A 25,491-nucleotide genomic window follows, 5' to 3' on the forward strand; every position below is an offset into this window, starting at 1 on the left:
AGAACTTGTGTTGTTATCATTGACATTAAGGAGTAAAAAATGATTACAGATATGTATACAAAAAATCTAGCAACAGAATGAAAAAAAACTAAATTAATATCACAAGTTACCTAACAAAGGTTACAAATCTTTATTGTAGCAATTGAGGAGAAAAATTTTAATTATCAATGATGTAGTTGGGCAATTATCCATTTTGTGAATATCCATAATCATCTTTGTAAGTTAATGGTATTCCGTCCAATGTCAGATCTCCATTAGTTAAGGTAAATTCAGCCTTTTCTCCCTCTTCTGTTGATAAAACAACCACCTCTCCTTTCATTGCTTTTGCAAAAGCTTCTTCAGAAATAGGAAAACTATTGATCTCTACCGCTGATCCAGATTCATCTTTATTAATATGGAAATCATTATCATCCAGGGTTACAGTCCCATGGGTGCAAGGTTTAACTTTAGTTATCCAGTCAGGAGTTTCAAATTTCAGCTTACTCATGTCTAAACAATATATAACCCTGTAGATGAATACTTTTTAAAACTTTAGAAACAAAAATAGAGTTTTATGTAGTCAATTATTAGTTATTTTTCTAAACAATAAACTCTCAAGATTGCAATTTCCTTTTTAATTGTTTCTTCATTAAGCTTTTTGATGTAAATTACAAATGTTTTACCTGCAATACATGACACCACTCTATTGCCATCTAGAGAATAAATCACAATTTTTCAAAAACAAGCAGTTAATAGGTAACAGGTTTAAAAAAAAAAATTAAAAACTCTTAAAATATGTTTGATCAACAACTATGAGCAAGCAAAATAAAATAGCAACACCCTGAAAGTTTGCAACATATAGAACGTTAAATTTAAACTTTTTTAAAGAAATAAATATTTAAATTGGAACAATTGAAAAATATTTTTTATAAATCTGAACATACCCTTGTCATATCCTATGGCGTAATCATCACCAACTGTTGGGCTTAAATATCCATCTAAAATGAGATGAAATTATTTACAAGGGTTAATGATTGGTGTTACATAATTTTTCAGAAACTCTGTATTAGAAATGATCGAGATCCATCAATTTATGACTTTTAGAAATCTGCCTCCCAGTAAAATTAATGCCTTCATATGCACTGAATTATATTTCAAGTCTTTTAAAAATTGAAAATTAGATGAGGAAAAATTGTTTACCTGAAGGTTTCTCTGGTATCAATGTGCTTTTAGTATCAATAAGATATGATTTACTATAAAGTTCCTTAGATAAAATGGTATAATGATATAAGTATACAATCACATAAAAATGCAACACATTATATAAATGCACAAAATAGGTAAAACAGAACCAACACTGAGGCAGACCATCCTGCATGTCAGCCTCAAAAGTGATTTACAAATCATACAACTGCAAATAGGTGTATATTTCAAAGTAATCAATTAATCAACCTATAGACTTAGAGGTCATTGTATACATTGACATTATTGTCTGTTCAAAAACTCTCCACAGTGGGTCCAGTGGTTCTTAGTAAGCGTGGAAAACAAATATTCTTTCTTTGTGTATTTTTACATTAACATTGCATAAACTTCCAAACAATATGCACCGGCTTGACAGAGGCATGTATGCTTTAGTAAAGGTTCTATGCTAAATGTTCTGTACCTACAGAAATCCAAGACATTTATTAATTTAAAGGGAGTGTTCGCGAAAAATGAAAGGGGGTTTAGGCTTAATGCAACAAAAAAGCATTTTTGAGGCTTATGGCGAAAGATAATCGATGACTATAGGTTGTAATATCTGAATGATTTGTTTGAAATTAAATTGTTTTTTTTTTACGGTCTAAGTCGTATGTTGCATCTTTCTGAATTTGTATGGACACTTCGTTATTCGGTATTTGTCGTTTTTTAACAATTTGTTCCTTATAGACGCAACAGATAGAAGTAAGATTAGAAGTGATCAAAAGCGCTTTTTTAAGACACTCCCTTTAAGACAAATTTGAAAAAGCTAAAAACAAGCTTATTTTTTAAAAGTACATCATAGTAAAGTATTTTTACAATATATTAAGTAACAGAGTTGGGCTAGGGCACTTTGTGCCCATCTTCTATTTTAACTTTTAATTGTGACTTTTTCTGTGAATATCTTCTATAGTCCAGTATATAAAAAAAAACATTTGGGGATTTTATAATATGTTTCACACATTTTGAAAATTTTACAAAATAAAATACTTTTAAACACAAATTTTTGAAATTTTGATCATTTATAAACCTTCCCTGGGTCATTGAAGCATGTTGATTGGATATAAACTAACACATAGACAAGCAAAGTATATATATAAATATATATATATATAGAGATGATACATTGTTCAATATTAAATATGGTAAACAATTCATATAAACCTTGAAAAGTAGAAAGAAACTAGTAAAAAATAGAATAAGCATTAACACTGAATAACTAGGAAACTATTGATTTAGAAGTAATATTTTATTACCTTTGAATTATAACTAATACTAATTGCGTTTCTTAAAATCCAAGTTAATAATCACCAGGAGTCATATATCATTATCAGTTACTTAGTAATTGAAAGTAAAGACAAGGAAAACATTTTAAAAGAGAGAGTATTTTTCATTTTCCATAATATTAAATGTTATGTCCATTTTAGATTTTTCACTATTTATAGTTTAAATTTTTTTGTTTGCACAAGTTAAGTAAACTCAGCTCAATAGATATTGTGTTTGGTGGTTTTAGTTCAAAATATACAATATACATCAACACAACCAAACCAAGTAGGTCTTAACATTTAAAATGATCTCATAAGATCCGGGAATTTTTTGTTTAAAAAAATTACAGGACTTACAAGAAGATTACTAACAAATGTTTCAGCAAAAAATGTTTCAGAACAAAATGTTTCAGAACAAAATGTTTTAGCACAAAATGTTTCTGGTCCGACAAACATTTACGTAACCACAAAATGCAATAATATTGTGCAAGATGTTTTCATTATTTGACAAACAAAGTTAATTTGTTTTCTTTATCATCAAATGAGTTTTGGAAATAATAATATTCAAAGTGAAACTTTATGAATTTCGGACAAATTAGCTTGTTTAAACTAGTTAATTGCTTTTTAATTTGCTAATGTTGCTTTGATGTCTAATTATAATTAATAATGAATCTTAAAACAAATTGTTAACTTCAACTAAATTAGATGGCACCTCAGTTGCCGCTTGAATCATGATTATCTTCAAACTGTGTTTCTTATTCCTGGTTCAGGTAAATATTCTAGATTCTGATCACTACCTGTTCTAATGACAGTGCTTTTGTAGAGTCTTCTTAATCTTGAATATTAATTTTCTATATTGGCACCATTCGAAATGATTACTTTATCTTGCAACAAAACTTATCCTTTCAAAAATTGAATTGCAAGTTTTGAAATTTAATGGAAGATTCTGTAATGAACAGCAAAATCTGTTCCTTTTAAAATTGGTAACAAATGAAAAACACATTCATGCGGAAAAAACAGGCATTCCTTTAAATTCAGCTTAATATTTAAGCAATCTTACATAAATACAAAGTAATTTTTAAATCTTTTAGCAGTTTTAATGGCTTGTTAATGCCTATTGCTATGAAAAAAAATTTCTGTTAACATTGTCAATTAGATTTAGATGATTTAAAAAAATATAATGACCAATAGAAAGAAAATATCAAAAAATATTATTTACAAAAGGAAATGTTCAGTTCTAGGATATTTTGAAAGATGTTAGCTCTCTTTTTGAATAAAATCTGAAAAAAGTCTGATTGCTCCCAGCCCAAATCTTATCATGTGTAATTTCAATGTTTTGATTTCTAGGATAGTTCATCAAAAAAATTTCTTGTTGAAACGGTAGATGAATATTTTGATACTTCTCCCCCTCCATATGGTGAACAAGGTTTAAAATTATCTTAATAATGACATTATGCTTTTTTCTGTTCTAATCCTAAAAAGACAGCAGCACATACGGCAAATTGTGTAGTAATTCTATGGGTAGAAAAAATTGTGCATTAAAAGATATAAAGACTACATGTGCAAGCATTTCTTACACAGGCAAACACCTTAAATCATTTTGGAAGCTACTGACACCTAGATTTAATTTAATATTATATGGTAAAATTTTTTCTTCTACAGATCTTTTTATTTTTTAAAAATCAGCAGAGGACCCTGTGGAACCAGTAGCACCAATTCATCGTGGAAAAGGTATTGAACTATCTGAATAGATTTCAGGAAAAAAATTTTTTTTATGGTAACAACAAAACTTTTACCTTCCCCTCCCCACATTCTTTATTTCTATTAAAAAGTATCAAATCCTCTAAAATGATCAAATTATTCCCTGACCATTCTCTTTCATGAGACAAATTTGGCCCTTAAAAGGAAAACACAATTTCTTAAAAATGAAATCATTTTTGCATGGTTTATTATACATGCACAACTTCATGTATATTGCAATTTGATCTAGATATGCTTAAATTATTTCTTCTTTGTTTATTTTGTTTATTAATTATTCCCCCTTTATTTTGAATATTACACCAATCAATTCAATTTATTCTTATTTATCTCAATTTGTTTACTTGCTCCAGGAGTATGCCAGTCCACCCTACCCTGTCAAGGTAATATAAAAGATAAAACTAATCAAACTTTGAGGGCAAAACTGTAATGAATAAATTTGGAACATTGTACACAAATATTGTATGTATTTAAATAAAGATAAACAAACAGAGAACTCTACATTTTTCATTGTTTCTTGAGTCTCAGGGTTACGATTATGGCATGACACTAGATTATTACTAGCTGGGATGATACCCAGCAAACAAAAACTCAAGTTAAAATCGAGTAAAACTCGACTTTTGCCTTCCAGAAGTGGAGTTTTAATCGAGTTTAAAAGTGGAGTTTTATTCAGCTAGAGTCGTGCCATACAAGGATTAAAATTCGACTTTTCACCAAGATGATTTCTGGATGATTTCTGGATGATTTCTGGATGATTTCTGGATGATTTCTGGATGAAATGTGGATGATATGTGGATGATATCTGGATGATATGTGGATGGTATGTGGATGATATCTGGACGATATGTGGATGATATGTGGATGATATGTGGATGATATGTGGATGATATCTGGATGATATGTGGGTGATATCTGGAATATATGTGGGTGATATGTGGATGATATGTGGATGATATGTGGCTGATATATGGATAATATGTGGGTGATATCTGGATGATATCTAGATGATATCTAGATGATATCACACACATATCATCCAGATGATATAACCCACATATCATCCAGATATCACCAATCCAATCCAGTATTCTTCTTCACCCCATCATAATTCCTCCATCTGTAATAGTCTAAATTAACACTCAAACATACATACAGCACACATATTTAACAATCACATATTTAATATATGATATGCTGTATTAACTTACCATTAAATCTGTTACAAGACTGTTTTAGTGGAACTTCTATTTATCAAAACATTAAGAATTTTTTACTGACATTGATTCTAATGAAAATATCAATTTACTCCAAAATGATAGAAATTTTGGAACATTGTATTTACCAAAAATCATCAAATATTATTAAATTCTCACTTAAAAATGCGTTTTTGTGCAGTTGAGGTTTCGTGAATATATTGACACAGAAATTGGGATTCAAAAAGTCGAGTTTAAATCGAGTTTATACACCCAGATTTCACCCAGTTGATAAGTGGATTTCAACAGTGGAGTTTAAGTTGAGTTAAAGTGGAGTTTTAAAGTGGATATTTGAACTCCTAGTTTTCATCCTGACTTGGTAAAAACTGGGATTCAAAAAGTCGAGTTTAAGTCGAGTTTATGCACCCAAATTTCACCCAGTTGATGACTGGGAAAATATTGGATTCAAAAAGTTGAGTTTAAGTCGAGTTTATGCACCCAGATTTCACCCAGTTGGTGACTGGAATTCAAAAGTGGAGTTTAAGTCGAGTTTAAGTGGAGTTTTGAAGTGGAGTTTAGAACAACTAGTTGACATCTAGTTGTATCATCCACTTCTGTTTTCTGGGTAGTGACTTTATTGATCTGGTCTGAGTGAATCACCTTCTTTTTTGCAATCCTCTTAATTTGGAGGTTCCAGTGCTCTAATATCCCAAGAACATGATAGGTGTTGAGGGGGGTTTCTGTCCGTCTGTCTTTTCTCTGCCCTGGGTCTCCAGGTTAATTAACTTTCCCAAGCTTTCTCCCATTTTGATCTGAAAAAGATATCATTAATGTTGAACATATACATAACTGGAGACCGTAACACTCCTGCCTGGAGTGAGAACTTGGATACCAGTAGATTGAGTTCAATTATTGTATTTAACAGTACTGGTTATAAAAAATCTTTGTAATTCTTTTGATTCAAGTTGCAAACTATTGGTATCCATTTTCCCTGTCTAAGCTGAAGTATTACTGTGTTTTTCACTTTTGACACTCAATGACATGAATCCCCACCTCTTTTCCTTTTTCATTTTAACCCTATCCCCGCTGGGGTACTTGAAAACCAGGATACGCTGGGGGGGGGTCAATTTGACCCCCCCCCTCTAAATCCCATGTTTTATGTCCAAATATGACAAATGATACATCATTAGAAAACTCTTGTGCTCTACTTTTAGAATCTGCAAAAAAATTTGCAAATTTGCGAAAATTGAGTTTTTTATCGCAAAATCCAGTTTTATAGTAAAAATGTTTGCAAAAAAAACTTTGTCCAAAAAATGACAAATTATACATTTTTGAAAAGCCCTTGACCATGCCATTTCAAATATGAAAAAATTTTTGCAAAATTTTAAATAACCTGATTTTTAATCAAGAAAAACTAAAAATGTGCAAATTTCCTTTGACAGGTTTTTTGCAAAAAATTTGCAATTTTTTTTTCGCAAAACTTGTGCAATCCGTTTCCTTATGTCATAGGCTTTCCAAAAAGTTAAATTTTATCAAAATCTGACAAGTGAAAGTGGGTCAAAACAAAGATTTAGTTTGCTACAGGCAAAAGCAGTCATTCAGGCAATGTGCCTGAGGACTCAGGCAGTTAGTATTAAAGCCCGGTTTTAGGCCTAAAGGGAGGGCTTTGGGTATGTAAGAAAAGTCAGAAAATTTCAACAGCCTCAGACCAATACTTTTTGAGTTATGTAAAAAAAACTACAGGGGGGGGGTCAACTTGACCCCCCCCCAGCGGGAATAGGGTTAACTTCATTGTCAGTCCACATACCATTTCCCCATTTTGCTCTACTTTCTGGCCTACTTCCTGACCTACTTTTTGACCTACTTTCTTTTCAACTTTCTACTCTAAATCCTGACCTACTGTCTACTGCTGAATTATTGATTTTGATACTGCTAGTCCTTTAAAATTTTACTAAAGTGCATTTCTGGTTCTGGTTCAGATTCTGCTCTCCCTGGATGTGCTACACTATGTCTCTAGGAGGTACTATTGGTTGAGGTCTCTTCTTCTAAGCTTCATTTAACACCGACCTTACATTCTGTACTATCAATGATGTTGCTTGTACTTAGCTTCATGTATTCTGCACTGTTGTTGGCTAGCTTGGATGTAAAATTCTCCTGGGTGTCTTTGAGAACCTTGGTGTGGGTTAGGGGTGAAATTTATCCATTTGCTTGGATATTCTTTCTGACCTTCTACCCTTCTGATGATCTTGTTTTTGACTGACGCAGCTCTTATTGCTGCCAGTTCCAATGTTTTTAACCTTTTTAATGATTTATCATTTTTAATAGTTCCCGAAAACAATTTGAAACGTCTTTACCATTAAAGATTGACCTGGAAAAAATTGGAAGACATTTAATTTATACATAATTCAGGAAATTCTCCAGGCCCTTCATATAACTTACTGTCCCCGGATTGGGTAAAATCCGTCGAACCCTGTAGTTATGGAAGATTTACAAGTTCTGAAGGCGAAGAATTTACAATTGAAAGAAAAGAATCTGGACCTGTAACAATAAATGGATTTAAAATTACAGATGAAGCACACAAACAAGCATTGTCAGGGGAATCAAGTTTGCTGTTCATGGAAGACAAGGCAGTTAAACTTAAATTGACTTCTCCTGGTGTACTCACTTTTGGTGACCAAAAGCTGCCAGGATCTAAAGGAGTAGACTTCTCAATGTTAGGAATGCCCTCGCAGCCAATTGATCATGATTGCTGATATAATTTTTGATGATCTTTGTTAATATAAAAGCTAAAAAACTTTAATAGTAACAAAATTGCATTTTATCACACTGTGCATATGTTCTGAATTAGATACAATATGAAATTAAACCAATTCCTGCTGACATGTCCTTTACACAAAATACTGTATGAGATAACAAAAATTGTTCAAAATATATATAATAAATTTACAGTTTTGAAACTAGCAAACTTAAGTATGCTATAAAAGATTCAAAGTTGTGACATGTTTAAACCTAAGTGTATATTAAAAAAAAAATGAAACTCTGGCTTTCCCTTTAAAAGCATATTTTAACAAATGCTGCACAAGGATTTAAGTCTTTTTTAAGAGTTATGCAATGTTGAAATCCTTTGACTGAATGTCTAATTATAGATTTTGTCTGATTTAGGTAAGGTTAGGCAAGTCTTAGATAGAAAGCAGCCTTGCACTTTTCATTATTTAATTCTATTCAAAAAGTTTTTAAAATTTAGATATTCATTTAAAATCTGTTTGAATTATTACATAATAATTGTTTAGGTGTAATTAAATATAATAAAGTATTACAATTTTAATGTAAATTATGACTTTACAGGTTTGCATATTTTTGAATAAACAATTTTAATTCAATTTTGAATATACAGCTATAAGAAAATTTATCAAATGAGATTTAGAGATTATTGATCATAAGAATTTTCTTTTTAATTTAAAAGGAATAACTCAGTAGAGTTATTTAATAGTATATGTATTATGTAATCTTGAGATAAAATCCCAACCATTGAAAAAATAAAAATATTACCTGGTGAATTACTAATTGTTTTTCCCTTCTTACTTTCTATTGAGCCAGGTCTTTTTGTCAGTGACCTACAATTTATGTGAGTTTCATAGCATTAATACCATCTGAAACTCTGAGATCCAATTTGGTCTTTTACTTGGCATGGCTCTTTAGGAAGGTTTGGACAAAATTAGGTTTATCTTTACTTGAGTTTTGATACTTTAAGGAAGTTTGCTAATTACATGTTTCTAAATTCAATATCTCAGGTGCTGACACTAAACCCAAACAATCATGAGATAATAACCTTTGCAAGTTTTCTGGAATTTGATATAATTTACCAAACTAAATTAAAGATAAATTATTGCTAATTGAGGTAAGCTCTAGATGGGATATTTGAGTGGACTACTGTATTTACACAAACATCAAAAATGATAAGCTTCAAGCTATAATCAATAATGGCTAAAGGCTAGAAATAATATGCCAAATTTAACCATTTACTGGCAATAGTAATCCAGAAGTAGGCTTGTGATTTTTTTGTTAGAAATAGAATTACTGATATAAAAACACTTTAGTTGGAATAATCAATATCCTGCTTATAAATTATCAGCAGTAAGATTGCTGACAAAACATCTTGAAAATAAGCAATAAACTGCTTATAAATTTGGATTCAAAATGAACTAGAAGCTTTTAGAGTAATAAGTTGCTTATATGAATTCCAGTTTTTAAGAAGGTAAAAATTAGCTTGCTTATGCTGTGTTTAATAGAGATATCAACGTTTTGATTTTTCTAGATTTTAGCTTTCGTTATGATAGTGTCCATCAAAAGTATAAAGGTTTGAAATGTTATGTTGCACATAATGAAATTTTATGGCATAGATTAAAAATTACGTAATGAATTTACTGCACTTGAATACCTTATACAACGTTAAGCTTTTGTAAAAGTTAGAGAAAAAAAGTAAGCTTCGTTACGCTTTTGCATTTCCCGTTTTAAAAAAACTTTCCCAACGTTGCCTTAAAGCTTTAGTAATATAACCACAATTTTTAACCTTCCAGTTTCATGCAAGGTAAATGTTTTCAGAGACCTTACGTTACACTTCCACTTTGATTGAAAACAAAAAGGTGACAAACATTTTGCTTTAATAAAACGTCTTTTAGGCATAGTTCTGCAGGTTGTAATGCATTTCAGTGCAAAGAATATTTTTTCCAATATAAACTATTTTAATTACGTTTAGAAATTTGACTAAAATACAACTTTTCTTACGTTACGATTTATCGAAACATTATTGTGAAAACTTTTTTGTTACACTTTTACAACTGACAATCAAAACTTTTTATTCTTTACCTTGCGTTGTATTAAAATGTTCAAGCCTTAACGCTTCATTAAAAATAATATTGTTTCTAAATGAAAGCATGTACATGATTTTTTCCGTGATAATTACATTCCTACTTTAGTATTTTTCATCCTAAAACAGGCCATGCAAAAAAATTGTGTTGTTAATCCCTTTTTTACTCACCCTGTATTATGTATGTTGCTGTTGTATTGTTTACCTTTTTAGAGAATGTGTAGAAGAATATGCAATATAAAGATGCTATAATATTATTATTTTTAAAGGTTTTTAAAATTTGTGAATAAAAGTTTTTAGCAATAGACTTTCAACTTAAGGGTGTGTCGTAAAGGGACTTGAGACGTAATTTCAAGTGACCTTCCATTTATGGAGTGGGATGTCCAGCATACATTTACAAAATAGGAAAACGCTGGTTTTCAAATCATTAATCAGAAAAAGGTATACACTTTTCCATTGGGAATCGAACATGGCCTTCTTTAAAGGGAGTGTTCGCAAAGAATGAAATGGGGTATAGGCTTAATGCGATAAAAAGCACGATTGATCTCTACTAATCTTACTTCTATCTGATGCATCTATAAGGAGAAAATTGTTAAATACGTCTCATACCAAAGACAGTAGTGCCCATACAAATTGAGAAAACTGCAACATACGACTTAGACCATAAAAAATCAATTTAATTTCAAACAAATCATTCAGATATTACAACCTATAGTCATTGATTATCTTTCGCCACATTTATATATAGTTTATATTTTCTAATAGTTTTTAACTAATTTGTTTTGAATTTGATTATTTCTCTTGTTCCTTGCGCAACTATCTAAGAATGCCGCGCACCACTCACATGTTTCGAAATCCGTTAAAAACATTTTCTAAAAAAGTATTTTAAATTAATATTGTATACATCTCTGAAATATCTTTATAATCATAATTCTTTGACTGAACCTCCTTTTAATATCCATTTGGCGTTCTTCTTGGAAGACACATAGGTTAAAGGTTTATATAAAACTCTTTCAATGCACAAAGTTTTAATGAAGGGATAGCTACATTTGTTTTTTATATTATTTTATTTTCTTAATTTGATATGTTGTTGAATTCATTCCTTAAATTTATATATTTATGTTCTTTTACAAAAATATTATTATTAACTATCAAACTTGTTCATTAGTTTTCAGTTGATCAGTCATGGTGATTCTTTCCGCTTGTTTCTTAATCTTTGCACAGGTAAATTTTGGGTAGTTAAGATAAAGGAATTTAAAGGAGTTAAGTTATTTTGTGAAGTCAAAAATTTTCATAGAACCACTGTCTCTCCTTGTGATTTTACACTAAATTTATTTAAGTAAACAATTATCCTGCTATTAATATTATGGGAATTACTATCAATTTTGACCACTGAGATATTAGATATAAATATGTATATATGGGATATTATTCAATTAAGACTGAATTTAATTTATTATAAAAATCTTTTTAAATTTTCATATTTGTTAAGAAAGATATATTGGCCAAATATTATCTTATTAAAACAGCATATCAACCTCAACCAATCACATCAGCAGCATCAGTTCCAGGCAATTTTAATTCCTTAAACATTTATGAGTTATGAATTATGAAACTTTGTTAATATTTTGATAATTCAATACTTTAGTTAAATATGCAAATGGTAGTGACTATAGACTACATTTGAATCCAGGTAAAATTACATTTTAGGAGTTTTTAATATCAATAACTTCATTTTTTATCTTTCTAAGGTAGGGATGGATGGTTACCACTTTTTTACTATACAATCATTTCTTTTTGAAAAACAACAACAAAAACGATAGTTTAAAAAAAATATAGCTTTTTACAAACTGTCCTTTTCAAAAACTATCCTATTTTGTTTATTAAAAATGGTTGTTTAAAAAAATTATTTCTTATAACTTTCGTTTAATGTTTTAGAAGGACCCATTGCAACTGTGAAAGGAGCAAAGCCAGGTATTTTCAATTACTTTTGATATTCACTTAAATAATTTTCATAAATTTCATATAATTTTCATAAACCTGTCAAGCTTTTTAACAAGTCCTTATTTTCTTGAGACAAAAGTGTTATAAGGAAAAATATATTTTGAGGAAATTTACATTTTGAAGTTTGTTGCTCTGGATTTGAAGATTTACTTTATAAAAAATGGATTAAAGCACATTTACTAGTGCTCACACATTGCACATATATATACAATTTAGTATGAAATTTCAGTCGGATCTGCTATCACCCTGCCACCAGCTGTGACAGCAAAATCAGGCATTTTGAACTTCTGCTATTTAAAGCCTATCCTGCATTTTACATTTAACTTTCTCTTTAGGAACCCCCCCCCCCAAAAAAAAAAACAAGTATTTGTATATTTAAAAAATATATTTGAGGGATTTCACAAAATATTTTTTGAAAAATTATAAATATTTTTATTCTTGCAGATCCTAAAAAAACTGTTTTAAATGAATTACTTGTCTAATGATTGTTGATATAGGAATCATTCAGTATTCAACTTCCCCCCTCCCCCCTGCATATCCAAGTTAGAAGTAACTTTGCAAAGATAAAAGGGTAAAAAAAGGCTAACGCATTATTTTAAACTTTAAGTTGTTCTACCCAACAAGGAAAACACAGGTTTTCAATGAGATTAGCATGGTAGTGAACTGAGTCTAAAACTAAAGAATGAGCGAATTTTAAGTTCGAGGTTAAAAGTTCTGCTAAATAATGAGTAGCTACTTAATTATTAAACTTTCTCAATTTAAAATTTGAATTTCCCGGGAAAAATCTTAACCAATCAGAGAAAAGGAACGGATTTACATTACGTAACTATTGGTAATCAGCTGGTTTTTTTTCATTTTAAATTATTTACGTGACGGAAAATAAAATATATTTCAAGTTACAACAGTATTTTGGGTTTATGTGCAAACATTAATTAATCTAAAACGTGAAATTAATTAAATCAAGGTTTTACTTTTAAATATATCATAATTAGTTGAATGCCACTTACTCAGCTGAATGATGATAGACAAATAGGGATTGAGGGATTTCAAGATTTTAACCCTGTGTTTCAATTTTAACTCGTTTATTTAGGCGAGTTAAATATTTAACCACTGGGTTAAATATTTAACCTCACGGTTAAAGTTCAGGTTAAAATTAAGTCAGAAGTGGCATTTAACCATGAACTTAAAATTTAGGTCAAAACTTTTCATTCTTTAGTTTTAGACTCTGGATGATAATTCACATGATGAATTGAGTTACACGGGTAGTATAGCTACTTTTCACAATCTTAAAGATTCATCCTGTGTAAAGCATGGGACTAAAACCTGAAAATAATCCAGTTAAATTTCTGTCACCTCAGTCTTTCATATGTTCTGCACCTGGTAAAGGTACTATAGCAAGATCTTGCATATTCCCATCGTGTTAAACATAAGTAATGCAATGCCAGAATAACTAGATTTTAATTCTTGTACTTTTCACATATGAGATATATGAGATAATTCTATTTCAATTCTTGTCGTTTTTTCACATGTTGAGCTCGTAGCAAAGAGACTAGTGCAAGATCTTGCATATTCTCAAAGTGTTTATTATGAGTAAAGTAATGCCAGACTATCTAGATTTCAATTCTTGTAAATATCACAGGTAAAGTATATATGAGATATCTTGTGAAGAACTTCATATTTCATTTATAATATTTCAATATCATAACACCTGGTGTCTCTGCTTATCTTTTAGAAACTGAAAGTATATTGTAGTAAATTGAAATATTTAAACTAACTTAATTGTTCCAGATTAAAACTAGCATGAACAAAGTATAGAAAAGTTTCAAATTGAATTTTGAATTGTATTTCTTAACAACCTCTCTCTTTAAGATATTGCAATGTAGGGACTGTCCTGAAAATATGAACACATCAACATCGTTGAACATTATGTAGACTTAAATTTTCACTGTTTGAATATTGATGATTTTAAATTTACATTTCAAGATGTGTAATGTAAATGATAAAAACTAAAATATTTAGTTTCTAAACATTATGTATTGATTATATACTTTTATACGGTATTTATTATAAGATATTTCACACTGGACCAAAATGACCGCCAGGTTCAAAGTTGTTGCACTCAAACCAAACATTATTTTTTTTACTTACATATATATAGGATGTTCAAAAAAAATGTTTTTAAAATCTGCACTAGGTGTTAAATCAAAATTTTGACATTTGTAAAATAGCTAGCCTTTATTACAGTTTTTATTACTGTATACATGGAAACACTTTATATAAGTAAATAAATCAGCTTATTCTTCGACCACCAAAGTCCATGACTGCTTTAAGAAGTCTGTCTGCATGTTCAGGATGTTCCTCAAGTCTCTTAAACCTTGCCCATGCAGGTTTGAATTTTGCATGTATTGCTTCTCCAGTTTGTTCAGCAAAATTTGACAAACCACACGAATGGAATTCGACAAATGGTTCAACATGGCAGAGTAGTATATGCACTTTCCAAGTTATATTCAAATTAAATCCAAGCAAAGTAGCCAGTTCTTGACAGGACTTAAAGGAGTTTTTAAATCTAGCAAAACAGAATTTGTATCCAAATTCAAGTTTTTTTGAAAAACAAACATCTTTAAAATCTCAAAAGTCTTTCAAACATTGAATGAAGGGGACAAGATGAGGTTCAGTCTTCAGTAATTCCATTTCTAATGAGTCCAAATTTTTCAATATCCTGTTGGAGTTATTGCTGTCCCATCCTATCCCCTGGTATCCTCTTTGTAATACACACTTAGACTTTAACCAATCATCAAACCCACTCCAAATGTCCAAGATTCTTCTCAATGGATTAAGAACTGCTGAGTCCTCTTCTCAGGGATGAAACAAGAGCCTTTGTCTTATTCACAGACAACTCCAATAAAACTTGAAGTTCTTGTATAACTTGTAATGATATTTGCTTAACAGTTCTTCTGTCTGATTTCTTATCTGAAGTTCCCACTCTGATTTGAAGTGGAGTTCCACCTGTAGATAACAAAAAGGTAGATCCATCTAAAAGGTTTTCTTCTTCCATTTTCTTCTTTATGATTTTAGATGCTATTTGCTCAGCTTGTAGAGATTCAAGAGCAAAAGCCATCAAAACCTAATTGCTCAGAGCAGTAGATGATACACAATTGTGATTCTTTCCTGGCTCCAACAAAGTGTAGCATGCTTTGCACAAACGACCATTTTCAGTTTGATCTCCTGGTTTGGATGGTGATGGAATATCTGGAACCATAGTAGATTAGATCCTCTTGTTATTGTCTTCCATTTAACAACCTAGATTATTTGTTTTCTATTCATTATTGGAATTGGAACTTCTCTGATCAAAGTTGAAATTTATATTTAGATAACATAGGCCTGATACATCTTTATATAGTAGAGATATTTAAACAAGGTTCTAATAATCACCTAAGAAATCTTCTCTCCCCAGGCTCCAGAGGGAAAACCCCCTGCTTTCAACCTGTACAGGTTTCTCCTATATCCAGAGTAAACTACGTCTGGATAATGCTTGATAGTAGAAGAATATCCAGGGAAAATGAAGCTTCTAATTTGCTCTTCTTTTGCTTCATTAGCAGAATATAAAGCTTCAGACCTAGAACCAAGCCTCTCCCAACAGCAAGCACAAACAGAACTTCGTTCAAACTCCATTTATGTATGTGTGATATTAATTGTTTAAACTGTACTGTTTAGTAATTTTGAATTTTGGTGGATTTTCTGCCATATTTTCGCGGAATTTCACTAAATTCTACAACAAAAACTAACAATTTTAATCAACTTTAAATTAATTTTAAATCATGAAATTTAGATACTTAACACGCTGTGCAGATTTTAAAAACATTTTTTTTGAACATCCTATATGTATGTAAGTAAAAAAAATAATGTTTGGTTTGAGTGCAACAACTTTGAACCTGGCGGTCACTCTGGTCCAGTGTGATTTATATATCAGAAATTTATCACCCATCCCTTTCCCGTGGTTTAAAAAATCTAATTTAAGTGAATGGGAGGAAATTAATTTAATGTAAAATCCTGTGTACATTTTGTGAATTAAACTCAAGTTTTCCCTGTGCAAACTTGATGGTCCACATTCACCTTGTCAACATGTGAATTATCATGGGATATTCACAGGTTACTCCTGTGAAATATACCAGATTTACTTGTGTTCTCCATAGGCTTTCGTTAGTGGGGTAGTTGGTTATGAGTATTCTGTTGCAATTTTAGAATTAAAGTTACTAACTCTTACATTCAAATTTTTATCAGAAGAAAATGAAAATGATGCTTGCACTGGAGGTAATAAAATATAGAACTTTTTGATCAACACAAAAAACAGATTTTGTGATTTCAAAACATCAAAAATTGTAGTAGGATTAAGTTTTTAATATTGGTTATTTTAAGTATAAACTAGAATTAGGGTTTCCATTTTTCAGGTTTATGGAATGGAAATCGTAAAATTTCCAGTTTCCATTTTGTAAACCAGAAATTTTTCCGGTTTACGTAACGTAAACCGTAAAATTTCCAGTTTCCATTTTGTAAACCGGAAATTTTAACACAATATTAGACATAGAAAGCAATGTTAAAACATTAAAAGTTAAAATTTATTGGTTGACATACATTAAATACTCATTTAGTTCTACAATTATTTAATCACAAATATTTCACTATAGTTCATCATGACTATTTTACAGTTACAGTTTTTACTTTCCCTACTAAATTTTTTGACAAATTAGTTTTTATTTTTCAAGAGGGTCATCGGATAGGCTTATGCCCCCCCCCCCTCCCCCCCTGTATTTGATCAGGATGGGATGAAATGAACCATGTAATAAGAGTTTATAGAAACTAGGCTTTAAACTGGTGAATTAAAAAAATAATAAATTTTGAAGTTTTTTCCCGCAGAAATTTTTAACTAGTTATAAACTTTCTCTTGGGCCATGTGAGTTGTCTCACAAATGTTCTGCTCGGTCATTTCAGCTGTTTGGACGTTTATTGAATTCAAACGGACAAAAAAAACAGATGAGCAAAGTATATAAATAGAGCGAGAACCAGAAAACTCTGGAATAGTAGGACAACTTTTAGACTTAAATTATGACTAAATAGTTCCATGAACATGAAACACGGCAATTACATAGTATACACTATACTGTATACAGACCAATTAAAAAGTGATTTTATAAGTTACTATTTAACCTATTTGCTTTGTAACATCAATTAGACTCAAGGATTGCTTTACATGTTGTCTTCCTTTCTACAGTTTTCTGTAGATTAAATTATTTTGAGACATGGCAGTCAGGATTTATATTTTTCATGATAATTCACAGTAGTATTACAGTAAATACAGCTACACCAAATGCACGTCTATTATTCTGTAGATAGTATTACTTACTGGTTTTCTCTTTTACATAAGTTTAGGATGTCTTCAACGTTTTCCGGAAAATTCCGGAACAATTGTTCCGTAAACTGGAATTTTCCAGAACACCATTCTGTAACGTTCCATAATTCCAGAACAGCGTCCCAGAAATTTCCGGTTTATGGGAAAATAAATTATTCCAGAAATAGTTCTGGAATTCCGAAACCTTTTCATTGATGGAAATGGAAAAAATTTCCGGATCATTTCCATACGTAAACCGTAACCCGGAATTCTGGTGGAAACCCTAACTAGATAATAATATTTGATTTTTTATCTTTAAAAATAAAAATATCCGTCTAATAATTCCATATTTTGGCATTTTTGATATTAGTTTAAAAAACCTGTTGGCTTCCTTAGTAGCAGACTCTCTAGAATGCCTTCTAACGTCAAAGGAGCATAGCAAAACCACTTTGAACCAATTTTTTTAGTTCAGATGTTTCAATTTGATTATTCATTTTAAATTTTTAGATTTTAAATTTGTATGAATTTAGGTTTTTTATTCTTTCTCAATTATTTGATCAATTTAGATGCTGGATCTCTAGACTTTAGTAAAACAACCTGGATAGATGAAGTTGAATATTGTGTAAAGGAAACAATTACATTGGCTGATGGATCCAAGTCTATCATATCAAGAGATAAAGAACATGGCTCCCAAGTTGAGATCAATGGATTTCCAGTGACAGTAGAAGAATATCAAAAAGCACTGGATGGGGAGACAGTTGTGCTTGTAAAGAAAAATGGGGATAGCACTGAATTAAAAATTCCACAAGTTAACAATTTAAAGTTTAAGTCACAAAATAAATAGAATTGATTTTTATTTGGTTAATTGAAGTTTTATATTCATTTACAGTTACTGTTCATACTTTAGAATCTTTCAGAAATATTAAAGAGCCAAAGCAATTTTCAGTAAAATATCCTCTTTTGAGACTTCTCTGGGATAACATCTGCTTAGCAGTATAATCCTTCCTCTCAGTTTATTAGGTCAAACTTTTCATAATTACAAAAAAGTAAAAAAAGTTGTCATTACATTTAGGGGTTCTTTAGCGGGGTGCTAATAAGCATGAATAAGTAAGAATGAGTAGTCAAAGCTAACTGAATATATATTTATCAAACAACAGTATTTATACAAGATGCAGTATACTATAATCTAAACAATAACATATGAAGTATGGAGTATGCTATGCACTGCATTCCAGGAATCCAACAGGGGCACCATAGTCCCATATTGAATTCTAAATCCAGAAATCAATGTTCATGCAATTTTTGTGAAATCATGTATACAATTTATACAAAATCAAGCACAATGGATAAAGAATATAAGTACATATAGTACTTAAAAGTTCTGTTTAGTACTCAAATAGTAGTGTTGGCTAAATAGTTAACAAATGATTCTCGCAGGGTCAAAACCTATATGTATATCACTACCTAGAACTTAAAACATTCAGCAATCTTTTTACACAGAATACTTCACAGCCTTCACTACTTTTTATGCAAACACATTTGAAACATTGAAAATATTTAAGCACTCTTTTATTTGAGAAGAATGCACACAAAAAAAAACATAAATAACCCACAGCAGATAAGAGGGAAGACATTGAAATATGTGGGGTGTTAATTGTCAAAATTCTGTGTCTGCTTTAGGGAGCTCTATATGACTGAGCAGTAAGCAGCCAGCCCTTATTTTACTTTCATTTGAATTTTGGGTATATAAAAATAGTGTCTATACTGTAGATTGAAATTTATTTTAGACAATTATAGATCTATCATGTTGCGTTCATGAACAATCATTTCCCACTTTGAGAAAAGCCAATTTTTTTTGGATTAGTCAATGATTTCCCATCAAATAAAACATTTCCATCAGCTAATTTTAATTCAGCATTTGAGCCATCATCTTTAGATAATGTGACAGTTTCTCCGTCTAGAGCTTTCTGATATTCCTCAACTGTTATCGGGAATCCATTGAGTCTTACAGGGGAACTTGGATCTTCATCTCTAGAAACATCAAAATTATTTCCATCCAAAGTTACTGTGATGTCAGCGCATGGTTCAACTTCTTCTATCCAGGATGATTCACCAAAGGCTAGTGAGCCAGCATCTAACATAACATTAAATTAGTATTTGATGCAAACTTCCATAGACTTTAAAATCAAAAGTAAAGATATGTGTCAAAATAAGTAAAACATTCAAATTTGGATAAGGTCACTGGCAAATGGTAAAGATGATAAATAATTTTTAAAATTTTTTTTTATTTATTCATCAAGTTGAAGTGGTTTCATCAATCTAAAAATAAATTTTAATGCTTTTATAAAATTTAGAAGTTCACAATATGAAAACTGTGAATGTATACAAAAAAGATTAAATGATGAATCGGCTATGTGCTCATGCTCATCATTGAGGGGCTAAATTTCTATTGATTCTAATTTCTCTGAGAATAAAGGATGCATTTTCAAGGTGACATGCTTCCTAAGATTTAAAGTTTAAAGTAAACAATTAATATTGTAATTACCTCCTGAACAGCTTACATACTGTTCTCCATCTAAACAAAATGTTTAATACTAGTTAACTTATGAACTTCAGTATTTTAAAAGGATTTAAAGCTAATACAATTTATGAAATTGCAATAAGAGATGTTAATAAAATGTTACAATCAAAGCAACTCTTTTTTTTCATGAATTGGGAACATTTCTGTTGATAATCATAATCCCAATTGCAGTTTTATTCCTCTTGCACTCTTGTAGAATTTAGTTTCAAATGCTAATTTAAGATAAGCTTTATTTTTTGATTCAAAATCCATACATTTCTTTCAAAGCATAAGGAAAATGTTCATAGAAAAATTAAAAGCTCAATTTTGTAAGAAAAATTTGCATCCTCATTAACTCTTTGAGAAGACAGATAAGCCTATATGGACTATATACATAATTCTAAGATTTCAAAATGGCAATCTCAGATCTAAAACAGTACCCTTGTAAGCATAGTCTGGTATTAATTATAATCAATGTCTTTGTTTCTTTAAACTGTTATTTTCATTTGCGAGTTCTCTGCAATAGTGACTTCCACACAGAAATAAAAATGAAAGTACTTTTTTGATCAGTTAAAGTTTCAAGTGTACTGTGGTAAATTGGGCATTGCCATCTTTGCTTGGAGGGCAACTTAAAATTAGGCATACATTCCCTTTAATAAAAGTTTGGAAAATTTGGAAGCTGGTTAGTGGACCAGTGGAAATCTACCTTTTTACAAAGATTCCTTACTTTCATTGAATGCAACAGCATAGTCTTGTCCTGCTTCTTTGGCATTTCCAACTAGAACAATTTTAAAGTTTAACATAATGTTTTTGCCTTTTTTTACCCCAATCTTTGCAAAAAGGGGGGGGGATTGACTACTGTATGATTCCTATGAAAAACAATCATTAACCGAGTAACACATCCTAAACATTTTATTTAGGATTTACAAAAATGGAAGTATCAAAAGTATGGTGACATAGAAACACCTCAACACGTATGGAAATAACTCAACACGGAAACTGATCAAAAATTATTTTTGAGAAATTTCTGGTTTTTTTTAGAAATTTCGGGGAAATCCCTCAAAAGCTCAGAATTGTTGAGCTATTTCTGAATATTTTGTATCCGTTTCCCAATATTTATAGTTGACTGGTTTCCTCTTTTTTTGATCAATTTCCTTATATTTTTAGGTCCATTTCCTCATTTTATTGGTCCGTTTCCACTTTAAAAACTTTAAAAATCTCATTTTGTTGATTGGTTTCCTTAAATATTAGGTCTGTTTCCTTATATTTTTGATCCGTTTCCGCTTTTATCAAAAACTTTAAAAATCTCAATTTTTTGAATGGTTTCCTCAAATTTAAATCTGTTTCCTCATATTTTTAATCCCTTTCCGCTTTTATCAAAAACTTTAAAAATCTCAACTTGTTGAACGGTATCCTCAAATTTAAATCCGTTACTTCTTTTTTCAAAAACTTTAAAAATCTCCGTTTGTTGATCGGTTTCCTCAAATTTTAGGTCCGTTTCCTCATATTTTTGATCCGTTTCCGCTTTTTTCAAAAACTTTAAAAATCTCATTTTGTTGATTGGTTTCCTGAAATTTTAGGTTCATTTCCTCATATTTTTGATCCGTTTCCGCTTTTATCAAAACTTTTTAATCTTAAATTATTGAAACGCACCAAATAGGTTAATTATTTAGTTAGTTAGGAAACTGACCTAAAATTTGAGGAAACCAATCAAAAATATGAGGAAACATAATTAAAATGTACAAATATTTTTTTTCTTTTTTTGAATGGGGGGGGGGTCCTAAAGAGAAATATATATAAATATAAAATGCAGAGCAGGCTTCGAATAACAGAATTTAAAAATACCTGATTTTGATGTCACAGCTGGTGGCAGGGTAACAGCAGATACCACTAAAATTTCAAACTTAACTGTAAAAACATATTTGCAACATATTTGCACTAGTAAATGTGCATTCCCTCAACTTTTGTAAAAAGTAAATATTTGAATCCAGAGGCACAAACTTTAAATTTCCACATGGAACTTTTGCCTCAAGAAAAAAAAGTCTTGGAAAGCTTAAAAGGAAAATGGACTTTGAAAATTGATTTATTAAGAGAATACTAAAAGTAATTAATAAAAAACCTGGCTTTGCTCCTTTCACAGTTGCTATGGGTCCTTCTGAAAAATGGAATGAAAGTTATAATAAATAATTTTTAAAATAGGAAGTCATGTAAAAAAAACCTGGATTCATTGCTGCTGGTGGTGGTGGCATGGGAGGCATGGGAGGCATAGGAGGCATAGGAGGCATGGGAGGTAAGGGTCCGTCCAGTGTTTTAATAAGATATTTTTTAGAAGAAATTTCCTGTTGAAGAAAGATTAATGAATTGGAAATGTAAATCATTTAATATGAATAAAAGTCTCCTTGGCAAAAATTTCATTTGGAAGTTGAAAAATTGCTTTGATATAGCTGCTAAACAACCGGTTTAATATTAAGGTTGATACTTAATGCTAATGTGTTTATTATGGTATAAATATATATATCTAGAGAATTTTAAGTTCAGAATTTTTAAATTTATTTGTTTTCACAATTTTTGTTAGTTTTCCATCTTATTTTATTCATTTTCTAACTGAATGATCATTCAATTAAATTGTTCATTCATTGAATTTTTTTGTTCAGTAAAAAATGTGCTTTTTAAAATAAGTTTCTTAAAAATTGTTTGTTTAGTAAAAAACTATATTTTATTAAAGTTCTTTTGATTTTTTTTGTTCTGTGAAAAAGCAATTGTTTTTCTAGTTGATATAAAAAATTGTTTGTTCTAAGAAAAAACTATTGTTTTTTTTTCTAAAGTTTGTTCTACAATGCTGATACAAAAAATAAAAACAATCTTTATAGTTTTAAAATTGTTTTTTTTTCAGTTGCTTTTTAAAAACAATTCTTTTTAAACTCTCTGAATGTTCATCATTTTTCTTAGCTAAACATTTGTTTGTTTTGAAAAATTTTATTTGTTCACAAAAACAATGCCCATCTCTATATGTTATATATTATTGGATTATGGAAAAAATTTCTACAAAAGTTTACAGATCATGCATTTTTCCTTAAGAGTTGCATGATTTGACAGAAGTAAAATCTTTTGTTGGTTGATGTTTTTCATGTAATTTTTTAAAAAATCATTTAATTTAAATGCAGTTGGTGAAAAAATTAAAAAAAAACACAATTTGCATTTTTTAATACAAACTGAATCTATTTACATTTTTTTAAATCAGTTGGAAGTAATATGTCTGACTGAACCCATAAACACAAAAAATCAAACTCATTATTTACTGTATAGACATAAACATTTTGTATCACCTGAATAAAGAATATAAAACATACAGTGTAAACCCTCATGATTCAAACAACTGAGATGCAATTAAATTTAGTTTTGAAATTAATATTTATAAAAACATTTATAATCACAATTTTAATTATGATATTCAAGGAAATACATAAAATATTAAAATGTTAGAGATTAATTGAAAGAAATATTTGCCGCCAAAGAAAATTTCAGCTAAGAGTTGGAAATTGATAAAGCTTAAGTTTTATAGTTAAAGTTATTTAATATCAACTTGAAGTACAGGTTCAATTTTTAATGAACAAATATTCAGGTTCTGAATAAAACATTTGTTTCTCTGTACAGACTTTTTTTATCTGATATGAAATTTTAAAAAAATTAAACCCTAGAAAATCCGGTCTTTTCGTCTGCTTAGACCCAAGAAAAGCTCAAGCCAAGACTCAGGTTTTGGATGGCCTTTAGTTTATTTAAAACCAACCATCTTGGGTTTTTCTCTATTTAAGGCTTGAGTCTTCAGCAGCTGATGATCATAAATTTTGTAAAAACTTTTATATTTGTACATTTAAAATCTCGGGAATTATTTGTGGTGTCAAATTTTATCAAATATATAAAATAAACATACTAAAAAAATAATGTATCTTCATAAAGTTTGAATTTTTGTAAATTTACATCTCCATGTCACAGCTGATCTGACAGCAAGGGTGTAAATAAGGTTTCTGTAGGGGGGGGGGGGGGTAGTGAATTTTTTTAATGTGGGGTGTGAAGCACGCCAAATTTTATTTATCCCCCCTAGAATTTGTTATACCACCCCTAGAAAAATATCATCATGTATCTCAAAATATTGGTTTTAGTTGGGTTTGATTTGTATTTTCCACTCATTAAATATTGTTTATATTCTATTTCTAATTTCTAAAATTTTGTTGTCGTCAATGAAGTATGTTAAGATCTTAAATAAATCTAAAATGCAAATGACATTATATAGAAGTAAAAATGTATTCTTTATTGCCCATACTGTTTTTTTTTTGATTAAAAACATCTAATTGTATAATGATATTTACTTTTACTTTAGAGTTTAGAATTATTTAGAATATGTTAACTTGAAATCTGAAATATCTGAAGTATCTGCACATTCAAATTATTTTCGTGCAAATTTTAAAGATATTTAATTTAAAATCAACCTTTTTTTAGAAACAAATCCTAGTAACAACTCTTCAACCCCATGATTCTAGGGGGGGGGGTTAATAACCCTAATAACCCCCCCCCCATATTTCCGTCACTGCCTGACAGCATTCTGCCTGCTACAGAGAGAAAGCTTGCTAAACAGTCTCTGATTGGTCGAATCAATCCTGACTTGGGTTCTATCTAAGCCAGAGTTTGGGTTTTACTTGGGTTTAGGATTTTAAAGTCTCATCTCAAATGTTCTATTTCTATTTGATCAGCCTTTCCTGGACGTTGTAAGCTCCATTGTCACAGCACAGGAATTTTTAAAAACAAATCATGGAAATTGATTATTTGGACACAATACACTAATCCATTTGGTCTAAAACTTTCCAAATCCAAATATAAAGCCTTTCACCTGATCCATAATGTATTAGAGGAAATTGATATGGAAAAGGAAGCAGTGTGATAAATGGTTAAAAGAGCAATAGTGAATGTTGGCGAAAGGAGGAAAGAACCCACAAACAGTGCACACAATAGAAATAGAAAATTTCTCAAACTAAATTTAAAAGGCTTATAACTTAATGTTGACAATAAGTTTGACATCTGCTATGGTGCTGCATAGTAAGTTGTAAAGCAAAATTTCAAAATATCAAAGATTTGGGTAACATTTGTTACAAAAAGGTCCTTTGAAAAAATATCTATTTGTTGGCTGAAAGGATTACAACTAAAAACAACCCTCAACAGCCTTTATACATTAAAAACTTACCCTCCTT

The 25,491-nt window shown here is 30.1% G+C and overlaps 4 protein-coding genes across 14 annotated transcripts; 2 read left to right on the plus strand and 2 right to left on the minus strand.

The window, feature by feature from the left end:
• Positions 1-99: 99 nt before the first annotated feature.
• Positions 100-2,461, minus strand: LOC111713009 (uncharacterized). Of its 2 annotated transcripts, none has more exons than XM_023487784.1 (5): positions 2,380-2,461; positions 1,180-1,243; positions 924-977; positions 663-692; positions 100-489 (listed from the first exon to the last, which is right to left on the minus strand). In XM_023487784.1, the coding sequence occupies exons 1-5, from the start codon at positions 2,419-2,421 to the stop codon at positions 185-187; spliced, it is 495 nt and encodes a 164-aa protein (XP_023343552.1). In that variant the 5' UTR covers positions 2,422-2,461; the 3' UTR covers positions 100-184. The 2 variants fall into 2 exon arrangements, with proteins under 2 accessions (XP_023343552.1, XP_023343553.1); XM_023487785.1 differs by lacking the exon at positions 2,380-2,461 and adding an exon at positions 2,251-2,341.
• Positions 2,462-3,078: 617 nt separating this feature from the next.
• LOC111713010 (uncharacterized) lies at positions 3,079-8,401 on the plus strand. Of its 6 annotated transcripts, none has more exons than XM_023487788.1 (6): positions 3,079-3,250; positions 3,828-3,906; positions 4,170-4,211; positions 4,592-4,621; positions 7,389-7,451; positions 7,841-8,401. In XM_023487788.1, the coding sequence occupies exons 1-6, from the start codon at positions 3,212-3,214 to the stop codon at positions 8,182-8,184; spliced, it is 597 nt and encodes a 198-aa protein (XP_023343556.1). In that variant the 5' UTR covers positions 3,079-3,211; the 3' UTR covers positions 8,185-8,401. The 6 variants fall into 6 exon arrangements, 5 of the variants coding, with proteins under 5 accessions (XP_023343556.1, XP_023343555.1, XP_023343558.1 ...); XM_023487787.1 differs by having other exon boundaries at positions 3,087-3,250; positions 4,167-4,211; XM_023487790.1 differs by lacking the exon at positions 7,389-7,451 and having other exon boundaries at positions 3,088-3,250.
• A 3,016-nt stretch (positions 8,402-11,417) lies between these two features.
• Positions 11,418-18,553, plus strand: LOC111713011 (uncharacterized). Of its 4 annotated transcripts, none has more exons than XM_023487795.1 (7): positions 11,418-11,522; positions 11,791-11,869; positions 11,947-11,991; positions 12,237-12,272; positions 12,532-12,576; positions 12,910-12,936; positions 13,641-14,062. In XM_023487795.1, the coding sequence occupies exons 1-7, from the start codon at positions 11,484-11,486 to the stop codon at positions 13,724-13,726; spliced, it is 357 nt and encodes a 118-aa protein (XP_023343563.1). In that variant the 5' UTR covers positions 11,418-11,483; the 3' UTR covers positions 13,727-14,062. The 4 variants fall into 4 exon arrangements, with proteins under 4 accessions (XP_023343563.1, XP_023343561.1, XP_023343562.1 ...); XM_023487793.1 differs by lacking the exons at positions 12,910-12,936; positions 13,641-14,062 and adding exons at positions 16,587-16,613; positions 18,255-18,553 and having other exon boundaries at positions 11,428-11,522; XM_023487792.1 differs by lacking the exons at positions 12,910-12,936; positions 13,641-14,062 and adding exons at positions 16,584-16,613; positions 18,255-18,553 and having other exon boundaries at positions 11,437-11,522.
• An 895-nt stretch (positions 18,554-19,448) lies between these two features.
• Positions 19,449-23,677, minus strand: LOC111713013 (endocuticle structural glycoprotein SgAbd-1). Of its 2 annotated transcripts, XM_023487796.1 has the most exons (7): positions 23,575-23,677; positions 22,467-22,587; positions 22,368-22,403; positions 22,094-22,138; positions 20,976-21,026; positions 20,234-20,263; positions 19,449-19,822 (listed from the first exon to the last, which is right to left on the minus strand). In XM_023487796.1, exons 1-7 carry the CDS (start codon positions 23,611-23,613, stop codon positions 19,512-19,514), a joined length of 633 nt encoding a protein of 210 aa, XP_023343564.1. In that variant the 5' UTR covers positions 23,614-23,677; the 3' UTR covers positions 19,449-19,511. The 2 variants fall into 2 exon arrangements, with proteins under 2 accessions (XP_023343564.1, XP_023343565.1); XM_023487797.1 differs by lacking the exon at positions 22,094-22,138.
• Between the last annotated feature and the right edge of the window lie 1,814 nt (positions 23,678-25,491).

This window comes from Eurytemora carolleeae, unplaced genomic scaffold (genome assembly GCF_000591075.1).
Source record: "Eurytemora carolleeae unplaced genomic scaffold, Eaff_2.0 scaffold1361, whole genome shotgun sequence".
In the NCBI taxonomy this organism is placed as follows: domain Eukaryota; kingdom Metazoa; phylum Arthropoda; class Copepoda; order Calanoida; family Temoridae; genus Eurytemora; species Eurytemora carolleeae.

Excerpts from the sequence above, each read along its gene's own strand:
- LOC111713009 (XM_023487784.1), bottom strand. The coding sequence starts at position 2,421 with ATGCTTATTCTATTTTTTACTAGTTTCTTTCTACTTTTCAAG. Across the intron at positions 1,244-2,379 it reads GTTTCTTTCTACTTTTCAAG|GAACTTTATAGTAAATCATA; the intron begins GTTTATATGAAT and ends ATTTTATCTAAG. Across the intron at positions 978-1,179 it reads GATACCAGAGAAACCTTCAG|ATGGATATTTAAGCCCAACA; the intron begins GTAAACAATTTT and ends ATCTCATTTTAG.
- LOC111713010 (XM_023487787.1), top strand. The coding sequence starts at position 3,212 with ATGATTATCTTCAAACTGTGTTTCTTATTCCTGGTTCAG. Across the intron at positions 3,907-4,166 it reads CCCTCCATATGGTGAACAAG|CAGAGGACCCTGTGGAACCA; the intron begins GTTTAAAATTAT and ends TTTAAAAATCAG. Across the intron at positions 4,212-4,591 it reads ACCAATTCATCGTGGAAAAG|GAGTATGCCAGTCCACCCTA; the intron begins GTATTGAACTAT and ends TACTTGCTCCAG.
- LOC111713011 (XM_023487792.1), top strand. The coding sequence starts at position 11,484 with ATGGTGATTCTTTCCGCTTGTTTCTTAATCTTTGCACAG. Across the intron at positions 12,577-16,583 it reads AGCTGTGACAGCAAAATCAG|AAGAAAATGAAAATGATGCT; the intron begins GCATTTTGAACT and ends AATTTTTATCAG. Across the intron at positions 16,614-18,254 it reads AAATGATGCTTGCACTGGAG|ATGCTGGATCTCTAGACTTT; the intron begins GTAATAAAATAT and ends TGATCAATTTAG.
- LOC111713013 (XM_023487796.1), bottom strand. The coding sequence starts at position 23,613 with ATGAGGGTTTACACTGTATGTTTTATATTCTTTATTCAG. Across the intron at positions 22,588-23,574 it reads GTTTTATATTCTTTATTCAG|GAAATTTCTTCTAAAAAATA; the intron begins GTGATACAAAAT and ends TTTCTTCAACAG. Across the intron at positions 19,823-20,233 it reads GTATGTAAGCTGTTCAGGAG|ATGCTGGCTCACTAGCCTTT; the intron begins GTAATTACAATA and ends ATGTTATGTTAG.